The sequence below is a fragment of the Bombus vosnesenskii genome, unplaced genomic scaffold, assembly GCF_011952255.1.
Source record: "Bombus vosnesenskii isolate JDL3184/JDL3185 unplaced genomic scaffold, Bvos_JDL3184-5_v1.1 scf7180000013265, whole genome shotgun sequence".
In the NCBI taxonomy this organism is placed as follows: domain Eukaryota; kingdom Metazoa; phylum Arthropoda; class Insecta; order Hymenoptera; family Apidae; genus Bombus; species Bombus vosnesenskii.
Window position 1 is genome coordinate 8,366,959 of NW_022882925.1, and position 22,463 is coordinate 8,389,421.

The 22,463-nt window shown below is 51.0% G+C and overlaps 4 protein-coding genes across 4 annotated transcripts; 3 read left to right on the forward strand and 1 right to left on the reverse strand.

Annotated features, from left to right (window-relative positions):
* Window positions 1–14,189: 14,189 nt before the first annotated feature.
* LOC117242420 lies at window positions 14,190–15,718 on the forward strand. The gene is made up of 2 exons (XM_033509046.1): window positions 14,190–14,485; window positions 14,950–15,718. Exons 1-2 carry the CDS (start codon window positions 14,190–14,192, stop codon window positions 15,716–15,718), a joined length of 1,065 nt encoding a protein of 354 aa, XP_033364937.1.
* A 2-nt stretch (window positions 15,719–15,720) lies between these two features.
* Window positions 15,721–16,425, forward strand: LOC117242426. The gene has a single exon (XM_033509060.1). The coding sequence runs from the start codon at window positions 15,721–15,723 to the stop codon at window positions 16,423–16,425; it is 705 nt and encodes a 234-aa protein (XP_033364951.1).
* A 2,045-nt stretch (window positions 16,426–18,470) lies between these two features.
* Window positions 18,471–18,893, forward strand: LOC117242427. The gene has a single exon (XM_033509077.1). It carries the CDS (start codon window positions 18,471–18,473, stop codon window positions 18,891–18,893), a length of 423 nt encoding a protein of 140 aa, XP_033364968.1.
* A 1,371-nt stretch (window positions 18,894–20,264) lies between these two features.
* Window positions 20,265–21,661, reverse strand: LOC117242433. The gene is made up of 2 exons (XM_033509089.1): window positions 20,920–21,661; window positions 20,265–20,578 (listed from the first exon to the last, which is right to left on the reverse strand). Exons 1-2 carry the CDS (start codon window positions 21,659–21,661, stop codon window positions 20,265–20,267), a joined length of 1,056 nt encoding a protein of 351 aa, XP_033364980.1.
* Window positions 21,662–22,463: the final 802 nt, after the last annotated feature.

Below are 22,463 nucleotides of genomic sequence, written 5' to 3' on the forward strand. Positions count from 1 at the left end.
ATTAAGACGCGGAATATGAAACTTAAACCATTACGGTAGAATTTCTTCTTTTTTTTCTCTTCTTACCGAACTATTCTTTTTATACGTAGACACTTTATATGTAGGTTGAATGGTTAAACCAACAATTTAATTTAATAATTCAGTGATATTCGATATCTATGAAAGTCTATAAAATTCAATAATTCAATAGTTTAATTTAACAAAAATTGAAATCGATAATTGCGGTGCTTTCGGATAAAACAGGATGTAACCGTTTATTTGCTCATTCAACATTTTTTAAGTAGATTCTAGTGTATTTCTAGTATTTCAAAGACTCGACAATCACTTTTGTAGTTAAGATTTCTCAATTATATAACCACAGAATTTTGTATCCCCAAACCTAACTCGGACAACGAAAAACTGAACAAGTGCTCTCCCGCAGCTTTGTTCCGCAGTGAAAGTCCATTACTAAATTTAGTTATGGAAACCAAAGACTGTTTCATCTATCCCTCGGCCTATTGTGCGTTGGCCAAGATCCGTTCTCGTGCTGTTGGCTAGCAGTCAACTCGTGAGAGCCGGCCAAATCAAATTCCGTGCCTATAAACCTCTTGGTTCAATGCGTCGTAACACTAGAACGTTTGCATGTGTGTTTTTAACAAACGTCTTTATTCAACGACAAAAGAGATAGTTAATATTAATTAGTAAAGGTAAAATAAATTGGAAAACAACAAAGAAAAATCATAATACATAAATTATTTGATGTACAAAGTATTTCGGGAGGTTGTATGAAAAATTTTCTCGTACAAACTTTCAAAGTTTCAAATGCTCATCTATTCGTCACCTTATATTTTTATTGATTCGGAAAAAAGAAATGCTAAGATTTGATATACCTCACCTTAGTAGTTACGGGTTAAGTGCACTACGATTCTCGCTCGTTCTCTGGTGCCGATATTAAATCACGCGCCATAAAGATCCACGTGGCATACGACCGTGCTAGGAAATAAAAAGATCCCATATCGCAGACACCACGACGGCGGCGAACTCATCGTAAGAATCATAACGCTCTCTATCCGTGCCTGAAAATCACCCACCAGTCAATCTTCCATCGAAACCGATAAAACGCAGGCCTTCGGTTTACATTCGACCAGCCAATGACAGAGCACGGTCCAGCGGCGGCCGTCACTGGCACCTGAAGCATCGTCCACGTCCACAGTTCCTTTTCGCCAAGCTATTTGCTACCCTCGTATCGTACGAAGACGTCGTTCACGCGCCTCGATTTCCTTCTACAAGTCGCCTCGTGCGGCTGACGTTTCTCTCGAAACGAAAATAGAAAAGAGGGACACCAACGCTGATCGCGGATGCTCAGGCTCTGGCTGCGAGGAGAAACGATGGAACAGTGGGTGAACGAGCCGAGGATGGCGAATGGATGGAAGGAGAGGGAGGGTTGATTTAGCCCGGTACGCATCTGCAGGAGCCGACTGGAGGGTAAGAGACGCGGGAAGAGAAGCCCGAGGGAGCGAGGAAAACGTACTAGTGACCCGAATACGTCTCGCTCCGGGGCACAATCTGTGAACATCTTCCCCTAGTAATGCTCTATGCGAATTCCTGTACCGCGGCCAACCCTTCTCCTGCCACCCTTCGATCTGTCTTCCTCGCCCCATCTTTTTCTCTCCTCTCAACGAAACTCAGCCCCTTTTCCAAACCCCTTCCGAGTTGCGCCTATCTCTTCGTTCGGTTGGATGTGTTCGTGGTTGTTTTTGTTCCAGGCTGTTAACGGGGAAGCACTTGTGGGATTGGCGTTATTGGGTTGCGACGCGTGAAACTAAAAGCTTATTTTCGAAATATATACTTTGTCTCCGGCATTTTTTTCTGGTCAGATTGCGCGCTGACTTGTTCTTTGTTCTCGATGCTTTTCACAAGGATTTTTAGATAAAAATGTCTTTGAAGGCGCACGATACGTTTGCATGTATTCAAATGCTACGGAGCAGAAGAGGTTAATTGTTCGCCAAAAGATAAATCGGAAAGATGAAAGGAAATGATTTAATAGGCAATAGAAATTTGTTTTTGGTGATATATGAGTATTACTGTATAGATTTGTGATTTTATATTTTTCGACCGTTTCAATGGTATTGTGCGTGTTTATTAATTTGATGGCTACATTTTATTTTATTTGATATAAAATCGTAAAATTGTGAAAAAAATTGTATAGAATTTAGATGACTTTACTTAAATGGATCACACTGTATAGTTTCTTAAAGGGTTGAAACCGAAACAAATGCTCCGCGAAAAATGGGACAGACAACAAATTTAATATTGACATTTGCGCGTAACAGAGATACAGTTTTCGTTCTCAGAGAAATTGAAGGGGACAAAGGTGCGTAGGGGGGAAAATATGGAAAGTGTTGCGGTATGAGTTACGGTCGGGGCTTTTCATTCGATGGGGACGAAACCTGGGCTTCGTCGTGCAACAGCGTGAAAAATGCGAAACTTCCTCGTTTCACGGCGTACCGCCGGTGATGCATCGAGCTCTGCCATCGCCGGGACAAATACCTCGACAATTTCAAGTGGGATTTCGAAATTCAGCAAAGCAAATACTCACCGCATCGTAACGAAGACGCATAGGTCTAATAATAAATTTTGAAATATAAGAATTTTATTACATTCTCTATGGCGAAAGTTTTTCCCCTACTTTTTTGTTATTAACTGTTTTCGAATGAAATTAAACAACGAATTTTATATGTGTAACGAAATTACACGTTATACATTATGAAATTATAATTATTTTATTATATTACAAATTATACATACTGACTGATCTAATTAAATTACTAAAATGATTTTTATTTATTTTTCATGCCGAAGATCTATCTACTTGAAATGTAATATTTAATAGTTCATCGTCTAGAACGAGTACTATGGAGATTTTAGTGGAATCAAATCATTGACGTTTCAAGTTCTGTTATATGGAAAATTCAGCAACTTTCGCGCGGCACGAACTTTTATTTACGCAGTAAATTTGTTACACTATTTTTTCTGCGAATCAGTTTGTTCAGCACATTCAGTAAACGTGGATCGGAGAAATTTATTGACGCTGTACTTGTTACACGACCAGCGCAAAGCTCGAAAGAGTAGAATTTATCGACTTGTTCAATTGAACGAATAAAAATACTTTTGGTAGGTGTTTCACAGTTGTTTTTCCCTCTCCCCAATGTTAAAAGGGAAGGACGAGGTAAATATTACTAACTTCTTCCCATAATATTACAGGATTATTCTTAAGATGTTATCAAAAATGTACATAAACTGAGTTGTAAAGAAAAAAGGAAAGAATTGTTACGAAACAGTAACGAAAAATTTGTCAAAACTTTCTTAATTTTGTATTATAGATTGGTCGAGAAACTTTGTCGCCAGATTTTACTGAGGATATTTACGACTTTATTTACAAAATCCTACAAATCACATTAAAATTAAATAGTTGATTAGATAATTAGTCACACAGTTAGTTACTAAAATTACACAGTTCAAATCTATGTAATTTTATTCTCCAAAGCATAAACCATAAACAGATAGTGAAATATTATTGTAATAATTATTATCTATTATTAAAAACGTGATTGATAGATTGTTCCACAATCAAGCGTATTAATATATTCTAGATATTCAATATTCTGAATCGACGTAAAAGACTGGCAAAATGTTTAAATACTTCAATCGTTCATTTAAAAGTTTGCTTGATTTACACAAACTACTTACTATTTACGAACAATTTAAATATTGTAAAAGTCTTATTTTTGTTAAAAGTAAATTGAGAGAATATCTTGCAACTGGCATGTTCAAGATTTCCTGCGATACATTTTTGTACCGTGCGTTTTTACAGAAAATAACGAATTTGCGCTAAGAAACCATTTACTTCGCTGAGTTGGTAAGTCGTAAGCCGTCTTCAAAAGAAAACGTTTAATTACCACTGAGCAGCGGCTGAAAGTTTTGTTAAAGCGTTTTCAGAGTTTTAACGAATAAATGGGAAATTTTTCATCAAGCTCTGTGCACTTCGCCGGCATTTGTAATTTAAATTTAAAAAAGGGGGGCAAAGAAGAAAAAAAAATGGGAAACAAACCCTTTGAAACTTTGTTGGAACTGCTACAAACGGACACAATTTTTCTTAAATATCATAAAAGCTTATCCAACAAAAAATTCGAAACCAAATTTACTCTTTCTAATGTATTTAACGTTGAAAATTTTTATGACAAACAAATCGTTTTGATTGGTCGCGGCCATTTCAAATAACTACACACGAATACTTTCTGTTTATTTTGATTGATATATTTTGTCTATTAACGTTCTCTTAACAAACTAAATATTAACTAAATCAATAATAAGAGTATCTAGTATCATTCTTTGAAATAATTCAGCTATGTCGTTCATAAAAGTATTTAAAGTATTATGCGACATTAAACATGCAAATTATCTGTTAGATCATTTAGTACAATTGACTAAGATTGAACACTCTCTTCAAATGATCGATTTAATCTGTTTAAAATAAAGTTATATTCATCGTTATTTCTAAAATAAAAATAAACTAATTCGAACGATTCATTAGTTCAAACTATTATTTCTTTTATTTCAAATAGAATTTTCTTAAACTTTTTACGGGAATATCGAACAAAATATAAATAAAATTGTTTCACAAGTTATTAATGGATGAAATTGTTATTCATTACCAATGAATTCAACTTTATCACATTGAAAGCAGTGTTCATGAATGATAAAACATAAATTGGTACAGCAATAAAATACATATAACTACATAACTAATTCGCTGCTAGTTTTACAATTAAACAGGGCAAGGCTTCCTTCGTAGAATTATCTCCCATGCTTCTAATTTAAAGTTTTCACTTATGCGTTTATCTTTCAACACTTGGCTGACTTTAATTAACGAGATTAAAATTCGCGCTTGTTTATCGTTAAAACTTCAAATGATAGCAACTGAGTATACATAACTGAACGGAAGTTTCAAATACAAGTAACGAAGAGTGCGGAAATTTATCTTTGTCTGAAAGAAAGATTAATAAATGAACATCCAGATTTCTTTTTAACTGTTAATGAAATCCTTAATAATAGTAATTAAAGTAAGTAAAGTAAGTCTTGGTAGGCTGACCTAAATATTTTTTTCTTCTTAATATATATCATACGGATTGTGTGTTAATCTACAAATTCATATAATTTTTCTCAAATGTAATATACAACACCTTGAAAGTATCAATTAACGTGCCTCATAACTATAAAAACAGTGATGCAAAAAGTCTATCTAAACATTTGTAAGCGCTATCTGTATCTCGTACGTAACACTATCGCTCCTTATCGTCGTGTCCTGTCGTCCCTAGCAACCGTGAAGTTACAATCTGTAACTAAACGAACAACCTCTCTAAAACAAGAAGCCAGCGACTAGTTGAATTATCGTGCTTGAAGAGGCGCATTGAAAACGTTTTACCTTGAAAACGCCCATGCATTTCGGTTGTTGTGTTGTTTAGTTGACAATCCGCTGGTAATCCAGCGAACGGACGGTGGTTTCGCAGTCGTCAGAACGGCGAAAGTTTTGTACTAAACTAATGTCCTCATCACTAGTCTACCGAATACGTGTCCCATGAAGTTTACCAAGAGTCGTACCATGTTAACTTTGTGGTCCATAGCATGTTTTCCCTTCGCAACAATAGAAAATTGTAATCGTTAAGTAGCAAAGAAATATTTCGCTCAATGTTCCCATCTCTTTCACGGCTATGGAAATCTATGCTACGTACGGTATAATAAATAAAAATGTCAATCATCATGCAATTTAATTACGACGCAATTAAAATCGACGAATTTATTTTCGATGATGTGTGCAATTATCTCTTCGTGCAACCAAGCGTTAACTTGAAATGGAACAACGAACAATATCGAAAAAAAACTTGGGAAAAAAATACATGAATAAAATATCTTTCACGCATCGATATCCAAATCGTCATTGCTATCGCAAAACCACGCGTCATCTTTTTCCTCTTTTGCAATCAAATCTGGCAGAGATCGTTAAGGACTCTCGAACACGAGGCGAACGGAAATGCGACGCGATGGAATCAATAACCGACAGAAAAACTGTGAACGATCGCGGAAAAAAATTCGCAAATTAATCGGGTATCGAAACTCGATGCCTGTGCGAAATTCTGAATCGAATTGGAACGCAGCTCTTCAACATTGCAGGTTTCCATTTTCGCGACCGTTTTCTCGTTTCTTTCGATATTTCGCGTCCGGCATTCGCGCTTGTTGCTGGTGAAAACCAATTCTCTTCAGATCCTCGAATAAACAAACACGTGATGTGCCAAATATGTCAAAATTAGTCACCTGTCGAGAATGCAAGGAAGTTGCAGATCGTTGTGAAAGAAGACGCAAATCGAATAAGGGAACGTGATATCTGCACTGTAATTCTGAATCGATTTCGTGTGAAAGACTGCACTGAATTAGAACTCGATCGTTAATATCTCATTATAGTAGTTGATAGAATTAAAAGTAATCAACCACAAAAAAAGAAAGGATAATTGGTGAGCTCGTACTAAACTTTACTAAGTGCCGAAAGTACTTATTACTAAAAGTACTCAACTATGTTGCGATCACTTAAATTGTAACTGTTCGGCTGGGGTCGCGAACCTTGGACGATATTAACGCTCAAGATAGGGGATTCTAGTATGATTCTAGTATTCTAGTATGATTGTGATTTGTATGTTTGTTTGAAGAGTTCCAATAGGATTGTAATTTATCTTGTAATTATAAGATTTGTAGAGGTTTATGTGTAAAGGATGGTTGATCGGTGAGGTTTAATGACAAGATAGTTCGTTCTTGAAATCGTCGAATATATTTAAAATAATAAATTAGTATACAGGCTATATTCGCTGAGACGCTCGTACAGTGTATAACTTGGGGGTCTCGGAGAGGGTCGGAGGAACCCGACGTTATGACCGTCAGCCCGGGATCTTCGTGGGGTGAGATGCAGCGGCGGCGCGGTGGCGGCGGGGGATGAGATCCGACGAAGAAATGTCGCCGTGCTATTCCTATTCGACCGTTGCGAGCACGTTCGGCAAGCGGTCGTACCACATGATTACCGGGTCCACGGAAAGCACAACGGCACAACTTCGCCGCCAACGGTAGCGGCGTTGGCGAAACCGACCCACGATCAGGAAGAGGAGGACGTCGCATACCTGCGAAGGAGGGTGCGCTTTCTGGAGAGAGAGGTCAATCGTCTCCAAGAGACGGTAGAACGGCTGACCAAGGAATGCATGGAAAGGGCAGCCAAAGATGACAACAACGACGGTGAAGGACAAGAGACGGGGATCACCTCTACGAGGGGAACGAAAGAAAATGCTCCCGAGGCCCCAACGGGAACGATTATGAGTCCCCCTCCCCCCACCTCCCCCACACCACTGGTCAGCGTCGCGCCGTTACCGCCGTCCCGGCGGGTCGGGGAGTAATAATAAACAAACTAGGAAAACGGATAGATTCGGTGGTCCAGGACCTCCAGATCCACTAGAGGATCTCAGGATCCTGTTCCTCCGCAAGTTGGAGGAATGTTGGCGAGAAATAATGCCAGGAGGAACGATCCCTCCGGCTACGGACGCTGTCGTCGCCGCAAGAACCGTACAAGCACGATTGCGGTTGGCGAGAGACACCTCGCGATCGACCGTGGAGTCGTCGGCCGACGAGGCAGGATTTACTACCGTCATAGGAGGAGGAAGAGGGAGAGCGAGGCGAAAGAACAGGAAGCCCACGGCGCAACTTCTTCCAACGATCCATGCGCCGACCGAGGACACAAGAACCAAGGGATGGGTATCGTCGTCTTTTCCGTCGTCGACGTTGCGAACGGGGGCCTTGGAGCCCAGGACAGCGACCGACAGTGACGGAACAAGGGCAGGGACTTTCGCGGAGGTGGCCGCTCAGCCTCCGGTGCACCCCCGCACGGGAAGGGAATCCATGCGACGAGCGGGCAGCGGCGATGGATCCGGAGCTATCGGGGCGGAAAAGAGACGTAACGCTAGTGGGCGAGACCTGCGCGGCGAGAAAGTGCCGGGTCTTCCCCGATCTGCCACGGTGTGCCGCGGTATCACTCACCGTGAGGGACGACTCGGGCTACACGTACAGGGATGCGATGTCGGTGGTGAAGAGGGAAGTCAAGCTCTCTGAACTCGACATCACGGAGTTAAGACCGGGGAGGGCGATCACGAGGGCGCTGCTGTTCGAAATCTCAGGACAGAACGCAGGGAGCAAACCATCGCGACCGGCCCAGCGGATGATCGCCACGCTGAACGACTTGCCCTCCAAGGCAACGGTGCAGCGAAGGAGAGCTGAGAGAAGAGTGGACCGAACTGGAGGACTCGATCACCCAGGACGAGGTCGTCGCAGGGAGGACTTTCTTATGTAAGTCTATGGGGGCTAGCAAACCCACGTTCCCGCAGCCAGGGAGGACCGTCGGGACAAGCATCCAGCTTACGTGAGTCCTGTATGTACACCGCAGGGAAGGTCGCCGGGAGTGTAAGCGAGGGGCTCGGTCATCTGAATCTGCCGAGCACGGTTAGCAGGTCGCCGGCCGGCAGTGACGTGGCGGTAAATCCTCACGATAGTCCCACCAATGATTTAGGATGGTACCACGGAGGTCGAGAGTAAGCCCGGAGGGAGTAGCGACCCCTCTGCTCGGTCAATTATGGGTTTGGACTCGTGGTGGCAGTGGTTGATGGACAAGATGCTGGCAAGAGAGCCGATTTAAGCGGTAATGGCTCGCCCCGAATGGCCTTCGACAGGTGAGCAGCGAAATAGGGCGACCTGGCTGTGGTGGCCGTCTACGTGTCGCCTAACATCAGCCAGACAGAACACGCCTCCTTCCTGGACGGACACGCGGCTTGCGCGAGGCGTTTGGGCGCCTATCCGACACTGGTCCTCGGGGACTTCAACGCCCACTCAACGGCGTGGGGCTCCCGAGGAACCAACGGAAGACGGCGTGACGTGCAAGACTGGGAGGCCGCACTTGACCTCCGGCTTATGAACCGTGAGTCGTGCAGCACGTGCGTGGCGGGGCGAGTCCATAGTGAACCTCACTTGGGTAAACCCTGCCGCATCCCGCCATGTTTGCGGTTAGGAGGTCTCCCCGGAGGAGATCCTCTCGGACCATCTCTACATCTTGATGGAGGTGGCGGCTGGGAATGCGCACGGGCCCATCGGCCAACCGGGAAGGAGAAGAATATTCCCGCGGTGGGCGGTGACCCGCCGTGACGAGGACTTCATGGCCGCGGCCGCTATAGCCGTCGCTTGGTTGGAAGAATCCCCGAACGACGAGGACGCGGAAGCGGGAGCAACCCGGCTGAGGCGGGACATGTACGCGATCTGCGATTAGTGTATGCCGCGGTCTGGAGCCCCGCGCCGCGCCGGCGCGATGTACTGGTGGTCCGAGGAGATCGCTCATCTCCGTGAGGCGTGCATCCACGCCCGGCGACGGTACACCAGATCCCGCCGTAGGCGGCGGGTGGACGAAGCCACAGTGGCTCGTCTGTACGAGGCCTACCGCGAAGCGCGGAGTCATCAAGGAGGCGAAGAGGCGGGCCTGGGACGAGCTTCTTGCCAGCCTCGACTCTGGATCCCTGGGGGCGCCCTTACAAGATGGTATTGAACAAACTCTGTCCATGGGCGCCTCCCATAACGGAGAGCATGAACCCACGGTTCCTGGCGGAGGTCGCCGGCACGCTGTTCCCGGGGCGAACGAGGGAGATGGCAGCTTTACCGAAGAGGAGGAGGAGGAGCCTCAACCGCAGGAAGAAGAATGACGTGTCACTGCGGGAAGTTGGAGTCCGGAATCGAGGGTCACCGAAGGAGAACTGGCTGGGACCATCGGGAGGATCGGAGCGCGGAAAACTCCGGGTCCCATTGGAGTCCCGACCCGCCTGTGCAAGGATGTCGCCGGGGTCTTGGTCCCGATACTAATGCGTCTGTTCGACGGATGCCTGTCTCGAGGTGAATTCCCCGCTTCGTGAAAGAAGGGGCGGATGGTCCTGCTGCCGAAGCCGGGGCGCTCTCCGGGCTCGCTTTCCGCCTTCCGGCCGGTGTGTCTTTTGGACGAGGCGGGCAAGCTGCTGAAGAAAGTGGTAGCTGGCCGGCTAGAGTCACATTTATCTCGGAGTGTTCCCGGACTGCACGACGGCCAGTTTGGTTTCCGGAGAGGGCGGTCTACGACCGACGCTGTCGCCCGTGTCCATTCCCTTGTCGAGGGGACCGAGCAGCGTGGTTACGTGGCGTTGGCTGTGTCTCTGGACGTGGTCAACTCCTTCAACAGCATCCCCTGGGACAGGATATGCCGGGCCCTCGAATTTCATCGGCAACCGGGACCGGAGTATCGTCTACACCGTTCGGGACGGAGGGGTCTCCGGGAGGACTGTACACCGTGGGGTCCCGCAGGGTTCGGTGTTGGGTCCATTGCTGTGGAACATCGCGTACGACGCGGTGCTTCGGACGCCGATGCCTCCGAATTCGGCACTGGCGTGCTTACGCCGACGACACGTTGGTGCTGGTCTGGGGCACGGCATGGGATAGAACCGACCGCCTGGCGCAGCTCGCGGTGGCCTGCGTGGTCGCCGAGATCAAGGGATTGGGACTGAAAGTGTCCCCTGAGAAGTCCGAGGCAATGTGGTTTTGCGGCAAGGCCGATCACGGGACGCCTCCAGCGCTTTATCGCCTGAGGTTGGAGGTTGGAGGGGGTTGAGATCGGGGTCGGAACCAGCATGAAGTATCTGAACCTGACCCTCGATAGTCACTGGACCTTCGAGAGCCTGGCACCGTCTGTTGGGGCGACGGCGAATGCCTTACGACGTTTTCTGCCTGGGCTGGGCGGGCCTGACGTCGGAGTGCGCTGGCTGTACGCCGGCGTGGTGCGATCGAGGCTCCTCTACGGAGGTCTGATCTGGGCGGAGGACTTGATGACCAATCGTCGCAGTCTCCTAGCGGTCAGGAGGATGCACAGGACGGTGGCCATCAGGGTAGCGAGGGTCTTCCGCACCATTTCTGCGGCAGCAGCGGCGGTGCTCGCCGGATTTTCCCCCTTCGAATTGCAGGCCCTGAGGTGTGGCGGGATTTATCTCCACACTCGGGATTTGGCGGGCGGGGTGTACCCGGTGGGCGCCCACGTCAGGGTTCGGGCTAGGCGGACTTTGCTCGACAGATGGCGCGGCAGCCTCAACACGACAGCGGGTGCGCCGGGGATAAGGGTCCTCGAGGCGGTCCTTCCAAACTGGAACGTTTGGTTGAAATGCAGCGGGCCTCCCCTGACCAAGCTCATTATCACAACTGTCGAACAATTACAATCGAATTGAATAACTACAATTGTTTAATTACAGCTATAGTAAACTCTAGATTACAATGTTGCGGGATTATCCAAAATTCCAAAGGCTCCGGTGTTCTTTTATCCCCGACATATATATGTAGCGTCACTCGACAACGAAACTTTCTAACGGTTTCGTCGATACAAAGTATATCATCGAAGCGTAAGGCCGATATGCCTAATGAGCTGTCACGTAAAGTTGATACTTGGATTGTAGTAAGAAGGCTGAGTCGTAACTCAACTACTAATTTTCCTTTATAAACCTTTCTTATAAATTTTAACACTTACAAGAATAACACTGAACCGGAGAAAAGGGGTTGTACGAAACCGCGAATAGAACAAGAACAAGAACTGCTCGAGCTGGGTGAAGTCTCGATTTATATACGTTTTGGTTTTAGGATGTTGAGGAGCTAGATGTAGGTTGAGATGTGGAAAAGTGTCCGAAGGTCGGGGATCGATATCCTATCTCTGATGTGGACTAAGGTGCGTCACAGCCTTGATGTATGCTATGATGATAAGGTGGTGATGCGTCCAAAGGAGTCCGAAGGTCGGCGGTCGATGTCTTATCACTGATGTAGGTTGAGATGTGATTGATGTCACAGAGCCATCGATATCCCTACAGTCCTTCCGTCGAATATTTCGAAGAAGGTGTATGTGGTAACGGTCGCGGACACCTAACGAACGCGTGCGTAATGGGGATATTGAGGCGCGACAGAAAGAAACGAATCAGATCAAGAAAACAGTCGAGTTGTAACCGAGATGTGTGAATAGTCAGTTGGAATCGAGAATTGTAAGGAAAGTGTCGAAAGCGAGAATTAATATACTGTTGAACACCGCCAAGTATTTCTTTAGCATCCTACACCAAACACCACCTCATATACAGGGTGGTTGGTAACTGGTGATACAAGCGGAAAGGGGGTGATTCTACGCGAAAAAAGAAGTCGAAAATATAGAATAAAAATTTTTCGTTTGAGACTTTGTTTTCGAGAAAATCAACTTTGAATTCTCGCTCGGTACGCGTGCGGTACGTTATAAGGGATCTCACTGTAGATTGTTGTCTAGATGGAAAATTTAAAAAAAAACAAAAAGAATTTTTTATTCTATATTTTCGACTTCCCTTTTCGCGTAGAATCACCCCTTTTCCGCTTGTACCATCAGTTACCAACCACCCTGTATATATTATACTTACACGATATTTTCAATATATATGTCGGATTTGGATTGGAAGTGTGGGCGTCTGAAGAACTTCCTCTCGAATTTGCCATGGTAGTCACAGTAAAGGTTTATTAATACAATCAGTTACGATATACAGATTACAAATATTCGCGGCGATCGGATGGTCTAGATGTTGATGACAATTCAGGTCAGATCGAATTTAGGTTCGATAACGGATGAATCTTTGAATTTTCCAAAAGAAAGAAAGATTAATCGACTTCCATCACTACCACGTACATAATCTCATTTTCAGCGGTTTTATTACAGGCATTAATTATTTTTGTTTTAAACATAGCGAGGCTATTTTGTGTAATATTACGTCAAAACCTTGGCTTAAAATTTAACGATCAATCGCGATATCATATTTTAAATAACTATCAGCGAGGACATGAAGAATTTATCTCTAATGTAAAACCGTTAACACCGGCAACGGACAAGATTTGAGATGTACGTTTAGTACAAATATTTCTTATCCTCGCATTACGACTATATCAATCGTTCGGTTTCCCTACCGAACTGCTTTGCGGCCGCGGGGCGCTGAGCTGCCAGCGCCTAAGTTTGCACCCCACCGAGGGGCGCGGCGAACCTAGCGCGCCTCACCGAAGCGCATCCACGGCCTCTGCCGCGCTTCACCGAAGCGCATCCACGGCCTCTGCCACGCCTCACCAAAGTGCATCCACGACCCCTGCCGCACCCTCGCCGGTCAGTCCTCTCAGGGTGAGAGTACCGCACACTCACCCTCTCCGCGGCTTCTTTGCGAAGCATAATTTGCTCACAGAAGGAGGGCACGGCCTTCCTCCTTCTCTCGCTTACCAACAATGCCTCGAAGATCGTCGGCGGCGAGAGATCTCATCCGATTTCCACAATGAGGTCGCGGCGCGGCCGCGCCCACGCCGGACAGTATTCCAGCGTGTGCTGCGCCGAATCCACACTAGCATCGCAATGGTGACAGCGTGCGGTCGTCTCCTTCCCACTCGATGCAGATACTCACCGAAGCAACCATGTCCGGTGAACATCTGCGTCACCCCGTAGGTCAGGGGAGGCCCGCCGCCGCCCAACCAAACGTTCCAGTTTGGAAGGACGAGTTGGCAGGTATATATTAGGAAGGGAGCAGACGTAGGGAGGGCAGAGCCGAGAGCGTAAACTAAATCTCTGGAAAACTGGAGAAATCAGGCAAGGAAGTCAATCAGGTAACCAGAGTGAAGGATTAGTACTGTGAAAGTAAAGTGGGTGTAGGAACCCATAAAATCTGGTTTGGAAAGGCGTTAAAGGCGGAATTAAACCGAGTGTGAGGTTATGACGGTGGGGTGGCCATATTAGGACGCGTGACAACAGCGTCGCTACACGGGCTAGCCGAGGAACTACACAGACGCAGTCATATTGGCACGTGCGTCGAAAGCCCGCCGCGCGGGCCATTCGAAAGTGGCAGTGACTGGTGGAGTAGCAAGTGCGGAAGAAGTGGCCATTTTTGCTTCCAATGAAAGATAAGGAGGGTGGGGAAATCGTCAGAGGAGGGGGTGAAGCGGAGCTGGTTGCTGAGCCGTCACGCGTCAGCACCAGGAGCATAACGAGGGCGGTCCCGCTAAAAGAGGGATCCCCCCACTCCACACTGCACATGGAGAACCTACGGACGGAAGAAACGACAGAGGAAGAGGACCTAGCCGAAGAGATGCGAACATCTACTACGGCGGACATAGGAGAGGAATTGATCCGTCGAGCCGCAGAGGTGACCAAAGTTGCCGAGACATCTCGCAACCTCAAAGGTACGCAGGGGAAAACGTTGAAAGAAGCGGTGAGGACTACCGCTGCGGGCGCAACAGAGATGGTGAGGAGAATAGACACCGCCTCCGGCGCCCTCGCTATAGCGCAAGGACGCATAGCGACACTAGAGGCGGAGGCCGAGGCGCTCCGGTAAGAGCTGGCCTCGCAACCCGCCGCAGAGAAGAGCAGTGACACGGCGCGTCTTGCCGCAATCGAACACGAGATAGAGGAGACAAAACCCTCGCTGCACCGGTTGGAAGAGCGCCTTCAAAACATAGAAAGGAGGGAAGAAAAGGAGATCGTTCCTGACGAGAACTCGAGAAGGATAGAGCCTGGAGTTCCAAACGCTGCAGTGACCAAGGGAGGTCAAGCGGCTGCCACGAAATGGCAGACCGTCGAAAAGAAAAAAAATAGAAAGATGAGGGAGGCAGAGAAGAAACAACCGGCGAAGCTAACTCTGAGAGCCTGAGGAAAGCCCCAGACAGTGGATCTGAGAACGCGCGAAAAGGGGGAGGCAAGCTGCCCCTCCCACATACAGCACGAACGTCGGCAGTAACGATTACCCTGACAGATAATTCGGGCTAATCCTACGCGGAGGAGTTGGCTGCGCCCAGGGACAGCGTCTCCCTGGCTGAGATCGGCATCAACACGATGAGGATGCGAAAGACCATCACCGGAGGCGTCATTCTGGAGATCCCCGAGAATCAGGAGAGGGAGAAGCTCGCAGCGCTCGCAGCACGCCTAACGCGGGCTTTGAATCTGAACAAGGTCCGCGTGGCGACACCCTTTCGAGCCACGGAAGCAAGGGTGTCTATGATAGACATATCGGCCACGAAGGAGGAAATCCAGAATACCCTGGAGAAGGAGAGCGGTTGCAAGCCGGAGGACGTCCGACTGGGAGAAATCCGCCCCGCCCGAAACGGCCTTGGATCTGTATGGATACGAGGCCCGGCCGGTGCAGTGAGGAAACTGGCCCAGGCGGGCAAGGTCGCCATAGGTTGGTCGACAGCGAAGGTCGAAGCCATCGAGCGAAGACCTTTACAGTGTTACAGGTGCCTGGAGATTGGACACGTAAGAAAGTCCTGCACCGCCAAGGAGGACAAGGGGCACCTATGCTTCAGATGCGGCAAACCAGGGCACCAAGCGAAAGCATGCACCGCCGCGAGCCCGAAATGCCTGCTCTGCGATGCGCTTGGAGCACCATCTGTGCACAGGATGGGTGGACCGATCTGCTCGCCGAAGAAAGGAACAAAAGGAGCCACCAGTGGATTCACAGCTGCAAACGGCAACAAGAAAAGCTCCCCGTCGCAAGGCGACCCTAAGCCTGTGAACAAAGAAGCTGGCACGGACGAAGCCAGAGAAGTAACGACACTAGAGGACTGAAAATGCGCCTCCTCCAGACTAACCTGGGAAGATCAAGGCGAGCGCAAGACCTGCTCTACCAAACCATTTGGGAGAACACGGTCGCCCTAGCGGTGGTGGCAAAACTATACAGAGTTCTGGATGCTCCGGAATGGGCCAGAGATACGAACGAAATGGTTGCTGTCACCTGGACATCAACGCCGGGGTCGTTCGCCCACGGAGCCCTGCTGAAACGCGGCAACGGATACGTCGCGGTCGAGTCGGCAGGGATGGTGGTGATGGGTGTGTACGTGTCACCCAATAGCGGATGGGCAGCGTTCGAGGAATTCCTGGACCGGGTTGGCGACTGCGTCAGGCGTCGAATTCCGCGGCAAGTGCTCGTCTTGGGAGACTTCAACGCACACTCCACGGAATGGGGGAACGCCAGGACCAACGCGCGCGGCCACGCGCTGACAAACTGGGCCGCGGGACTTGGACTCCTGTTGGTGAACGGGGGCTCGACCAGTACATGCGTGGCGTGGAGAGGCAGCTCCATCGTCGACATCACATGGGCCTCTCTCGACGCATTCAGGCGAGTTTCAGGCTGGAGAGTAGCCGAAGGGGTCGAGACACTTTCGGACCACCTCTACATATTCATGGAGGTGGACACACCTGGACCTGGAACGGCGACTGCAGGCGATGGTCGCGGCCCGCCGAGGAAAGGACGCGGGTGCCTACCGCCAAGATAGAAGGTTAAGGAGATGAACGGAGATCTACTCCGGGCGACTGCTATAGCAACAGCTTGGAGCTGGGAGGCCTCGACGACGACGACCGAAACAGACGTGGAAGAGGAGGCCGAGAACCTCCGCCGGGCCATGACAGCAATCTGCGACGCATCCATGCCATGTGCCACACCGGGCACGGTGCGAAGCAGAGCAGTCTACTGGTGGAACCCTGACATCGCGGAGCTGAAGACGAGATGAATCCGGCCCCGAGGAAAGTACCTAAGGGCCCGCCGCTGGCGACGGCGCGACGAAGAAGAAGTCTCCTTGCGCTACGTGGCGTACCGCGTGCTACGGCGCTCGCTGCAAAAGGAGATTAAAAACGCGAAGGACCGTGCCTGGTCCTGGACACGGCCGTTGGAATGGAGGGACGACTGGGAAGTCAGGGAGGAAGAGATATGGGAGGCGACCAGAAGAATGGCCTCCCGCGACGTGGCGCCGGGCCCGGACGGAATCTCGGATCGGATCTGGGGGGAAGTGTTGGGGGTCATGTCCCCCAGACTTCGGCGCCTCGACACAAGATGCCTGAGAGAGGGAGTTTACCCCCGGGTATGGCGGATGGCGAGGCTCTTGCTCCGTAAAGAGGGCAGACCGACGACCTCGCCGTCAGCGTACCAGCCGATATATTTGCTAGACGAGGTCGGCAAACTACTCGAGAGGGTAGTCGCCACCCGTTTGGAATGACATATAGCGGGTCAGGTGCCATGTTGGCACAAAAGCCAGTACGGCTTCCGGAAGGGACGCTCGACGATTGATGCGGTCAGACGCGTGAGGGCATTTGCAGAGGACATGGTTTCCCAGAACGGCGTGGCGCTGGCGGTTTCTTTGGACATCGTCAACGCGTTTAACTCCATGCCATGGGACAGGATAATGATGGCCCTGGAGCACTTCGAGGTTCCCAGCTACCTACTTGCTTATGTAAGTCTATGGGGGCTGGCAAACCCACGTTCCCGTTGCCAGGGAGGACCGTCGGGACAAGCGTCGCGCTTACGTGAGTCCTCTATGTACACCGCAAGGAAGGTCGCCGGGAGTGTAAGTGTAAGGTACGGTTACACTCTCACTACGTGGCCTTGGGTAGTAGCGCACCCACGATCCTGATGCCAAGGATGGGACCGTCGGGATAAGTTCCAGGGTACTTTGTACCTTGAGGCCCCCGCTTACGTGTGTCCCATCTGGATCTGCCGAACACGGTTAGTAGGTCGCCGGCCGGCAGTGACGTGCCGTACACCCTCACGATAATCCCACCAATGATTTAGGATGGTACCACGGGGGTCAAGTGTAAGCCCGGAGGGAGTAGCGACCCCTCTGCTCGGTCAATTATGGGTTTGGACTCGTGGTGGCAGTGGTTGATGGCCAAGATGGTGGCAAGAGGGCCGATTTAAGCGGTAATGGCTCGCCCCGAATGGCCTTCGACGGGTGAGCAGCGTCCTACCTGCTCCGGAACCGTCCTGCTTAGAATGCGCCCTGTTCGACCTGCAACGAGCGACGGCCCCTGCAGGCTTAGCTAATCGAGGTAGCAAGGCACTGGGTGCCTTGCGCGATGGTTGGGCGTAATCCCAACCCCTATGGCCCTAGGAGTGCCTGGGTTCTGTGTGGCGATAAGTTGACGCCGAGGAAAGCACCCGTTAACAAAGACTGACAATACCTCGTCTGGCTGATCCTAGCCTACCTCGACGACAGGTGGATATGCTACGCCAGCAAGGAAGGTGAGGAAAGGCGACTCGTCGAGCGCGGCATCCCGCAGGGTTCGGTGTTGGGACGTTGCATACGACGAGGTACTGCGATGCCCGCTACCCCCAGGCACGGCCATGATGTGCTATGCAGACGGCACCCTGATCCTGGTCGGGGAACGTGGCTGGCACGAGACGCTGCGCATCGACCAAATCGCAACGGCCTGCGCGACCCGTGCTGTGCGCGGACTGGGCCTGAGGATCTCCCCTGCGAAGTCGGAGGCCATTTGGTTCTACGACAAGAAGAGGCGAGGGACCCCACCGCCCAGCCTATGAATAAACATGGCAGGCGAAACCGTCCGGGTGGGATCGCAGATGAAATATCTAGGTCTTGTCATCGACAGCCAGTGGACGTTTGAGCCACACTTCGACTCCCTGGTTCCGAAAGTGTCGGCGGCTGCTAATGCCTTGTGCGGTCTGCTACCGAACATCGGCGGGGCGGGAGAAGCGGTGCGCCGACTTTACGAAGGCGTCGTTCAGTCCCGAGTGATGTACGCAGCCCCGGTATGGGCGGACGATCTGATGGCGAGTCGTCGTAGTACCCTGCTCCTGAGGAGGCTGCACAGGGTAACCGCCATCAGAATCATTAAGGGATACCGGACGGTGTCTCGCGCGTCGCCGCGTCCCCTCCGTGGGAGCTCCGGGCGCAGGCGCTCAAAAGGAGATACACCCACCGGAGAGTATGGTATCCGGGAGAAGATCTGACCGAGCAGGCGGCTCCAAACGACCTAGGAACGGCTGGGGAGGACATGTGGGACCTGTGGCGATCCCAGCCGATCAACGAGGGAGGTGAACATCGAGGCGCGGAGGCGGTTCTCCTAAACTGGGAGACATGCAGAAGCCGCCACGGCCTCTCGCTCACATTCAGGATGACCCAGGTGCTCACCGGACACGGCGTATGACAGACATCTGCCACCACTGCGGAAAGGGCAAGGACACAGCGCAGCACACACTGGAGCTCTGTCCGGTATGGAGCTACCCCGCTATACTCTGCGGCACGCCATAGGAGAAACACCGACCCCCTCAGCGATTGTAGAAGCGATGCTGAGAGGGTCACAGCAATACAAGGCGGTCCGTCTCTTCTGCGAGCGAGTTATGCTCGCGAAGGAGCGTGCGGAAAGGGAGAGAAAGAAAAACTCTCACCCTCGTAGGATAAGACGATGGAGAAGGATGGTAGTCAGACGACCTAGAGCCGCTCCACCGCCGTCCCAACGAACCACGACTGGAAGGAGCGACAGCGCTAGGGGCAATGACCCCCCCCCCCTAACCCCAATTCAATAGTCGGGAGATATTAGGACTGGTTCGAACAAGAGGACGCGAGAAGGGGAGCAACGGAAGTTAATTCATAAGAGGTTCCTGGAGCACTCCTGTCACACGCGTAGGCTGGTTATCGTGAAGTTTTAATCGGTAGGAGTCCAACACTACTCTGCTGTTACGCGATTACTGCAGCAGCGAAGTGACCATGAGGATTTCTCCACGTACAAAAAAAGAAAAAAAGGTTGGAAGGACGGCCTCCAGGACCCTTATCCCCGGCGCACCCGATCTCGTGTCGGCGCCCACCGGGCGCACCCCGCCCGGCAAACCCGAAGTGTGGAGATAAATCTCGCGACATCTCAGGACTTGCAATTCGAACGGGGGAAACCCGGCGAGCACCGCCGCCGCTGCCGCCGAAATGGTGCGGAAACCCTTGACGGCCACCGTCCTGTACATCCTCCTGACCGCTAGGAGACTGCGACGGTTGGTCATCAGGTCCTCCACCCAGACCGGAGCTCCGTAGAGGAGCTTCGATCGCACTACGCCGGCATACAGCCGGCGCACTCCGACGTAGGGCCCGCCCAACCGAGGCAGAAAACGTCCTAAGGCGTTCGCCGTCGCTTCAACAAACGGTGCCAGGCGCTCGAAGTGTGCGCCGAAGGACCAGTGGCTGTTGCGGGACAGGCCCAGATACTTCATGCTGGTTCCGACCCCGATCTCAACCCCCTCCAACCTCCAACCTCAGGCGATAACGCGCTGGAGGCGTCCCGTGATCGGCCTTGCGGCAAAACCACATTGCCTCGGACTTCTCAGGGGACACCTTCAGTCCCAATCCCTTGATCCCAGCGACCACGCAGGCCATCGCCAGCTCCGCCAGGTGGGCGGTTCTACCCCATGCCGTGCCCCAGACAACACCAACGTGTCGTCATAGCACGCCAGTGCCGAGTTCGGAGGCGTCGGCGTCCGAAGCACCGCGTCGTACGCGATGTTCCACAGCAACGGACCCAACACCGAACCCTGCGGGACCCCGCGGTGTATAGCCCTCCCGGTCACCGTTTCCGCCACGAACGGTTTAGACGATACTCTGGTCCCGCAGGTACGCGGGTAGGGGATGAAATTCGAGGGCCCGGCATATCCTGTTGGATATGATGCTGAGGATGCTGTTGAAGGCATTGACCACGACCAGCGACACGGACAACGCCACGTAACCACGCTGCTCGATCCCGTCGACAAGGAAGCGGACACGGGCGACAACGTCGGTCGTAGACCGCCATCTCCGGAAACAGAACTAGCCGTCGTGCAGTCTGGGAACACTCCGGGACAAATGTGACTCCAGGCGGGCAGCCACCACTCTCTCCAGCAGCTTGCCCGCCTCGTCCAAAAGGCACCGGCCGGAAGGCGGAAAGCGAGCACGGAGAGCGCTCCGGCTTTGGCAGCAGGACCATCCGCCCCGCCTTCCACGAAGCGGGGAATTCACCTCGACACAGGCATCCGTCGAACAGACGCACTAGTCTCGGGGCCGAGACCCCGGCGACGTTCTTCGACAGGCGGGGTGGGACTCCATCGGGACCCGGAGCTTTCTGCGCTCCGATCCTCCCGACGGCTACGGCCAGTTCTTCCTCGGTGACCCTCGATACCGGATTCCAACTTTCCGCGGTGACACGTGGTTCTTTTCCCGGTGGTTGAGGCTCCTGCTCCTCCTCTTCGGCAAAGCTGCCATCTCCCTCGTTCGCTGCTCCCGGGAACAGGGTACCGACGACCTCCTCCAGGAACTGAGGACCCATGCTCTCCGTTAAGGGAGGCGCCCATGGACATAGTTTGTTCAATACCATCTTGTAAGGGCGCCCCCAGGGATCAGAATCGAGGCTGGCCAGAAGCTCGTCCCAAGCCCGCCTCTTCGCCTCCTTGGTTACTCGTTGCGGGGGCCTCCGCATTTCGCGGTAGGCCTCGTACAGACGAGCCACCGTGGCTTCGTCCACCCGCCGCCAACGGCGGGATCTGGTGTACCGGCGCCGAGCGTGGATGCACGCCTCGCGGAGACGAGCGATCTCCTCGGAGCACCAGTACACCGCGCCGGCGCGGCGCGGAGCTCCAGACCGCGGCATACGCGAATCGCAGATCGCGTGCACGTCGCTCCACATTTGGGTCGATCCCGCTTCCGCGTCCTCGTCGGTCGAGGATTCATCCAACCAAGCGATGGCTATAGCGGTCGCCGTCATGAAGTCCTCGTCGCGGCGGGTCACTGCCCACCGCGGGAATATTCTTCTCCTTCCCGGTTGGCCGATGGGCCCGTGCGCACTCCCAGCCGCCACCTCCATCAAGATGTAGAGATGGTCCGAGAGGATCTCCTCCGGGGAGACCTCCTAACCGCAAACATGGCGGGATGCGGCAGGGTTTATCCATGTGAAGTTCACTCTGGTCTCGTCCCGCCACGCCGCGCACGTGCTGGACGACCCCCCGTTCATAAGCCGGAAGTCGAGTGCGGCCGCCTAGTCCTGCACGTCGCGCCCCCTTCCGTTGGTCCTGCGGGAGCCCCACGTGGGCGTTGAAGTCTCCGAGGACCAGTTCGACGCTCGTTATTGAAATCATATTCGGGGTATTGTGTTGTAAGGAGTTTCCTCCTTATTCAAATTGACAGCTGCGCATCATGTAGCGGAATCGGAGCCCGCGACTTCGGGGTTAAAACGTGGTAACGCTAAATTTGTAGCTTCCGTACCCGGCCTTTGCATTAGCGTCTGAATTAGCTCGCGCATGACAGTGATCTGCCCTTGCATCTCTTGAAGCTGTCCTGATCCCACTCCTCGGGTCAATCTCTGTTTTTGAAGAGAACTGCACAACTATTTCCTACTTGCGTTATTACACGTCCCTCCCGTGACCGTGGGTACTTTCGGTGACTCATTATGTCACCTCGAGCCCAAACCCACCTTAAGTGCCCGCATAACTATTTCTTCGTTTATTGTTTAAATGTCGTTGTCGTAAACATCTGGATTGGGGTATTGGGTTTTTCTGAACATTCTAAAG

Excerpts from the sequence above, each read along its gene's own strand:
- LOC117242426 (XM_033509060.1), top strand. The coding sequence starts at position 15,721 with ATGCGCCTCCTCCAGACTAACCTGGGAAGATCAAGGCGAGCGCAAGAC.
- LOC117242433 (XM_033509089.1), bottom strand. The coding sequence starts at position 21,661 with ATGACGGCGACCGCTATAGCCATCGCTTGGTTGGATGAATCCTCGACC. Across the intron at positions 20,579-20,919 it reads CGACGGATGCCTGTGTCGAG|GATATGCCGGGCCCTCGAAT; the intron begins GTGAATTCCCCG and ends CATATCCAACAG.
- LOC117242427 (XM_033509077.1), top strand. The coding sequence starts at position 18,471 with ATGGCAGGCGAAACCGTCCGGGTGGGATCGCAGATGAAATATCTAGGT.
- LOC117242420 (XM_033509046.1), top strand. The coding sequence starts at position 14,190 with ATGGAGAACCTACGGACGGAAGAAACGACAGAGGAAGAGGACCTAGCC. Across the intron at positions 14,486-14,949 it reads GCGGAGGCCGAGGCGCTCCG|GGACAGCGTCTCCCTGGCTG; the intron begins GTAAGAGCTGGC and ends GGCTGCGCCCAG.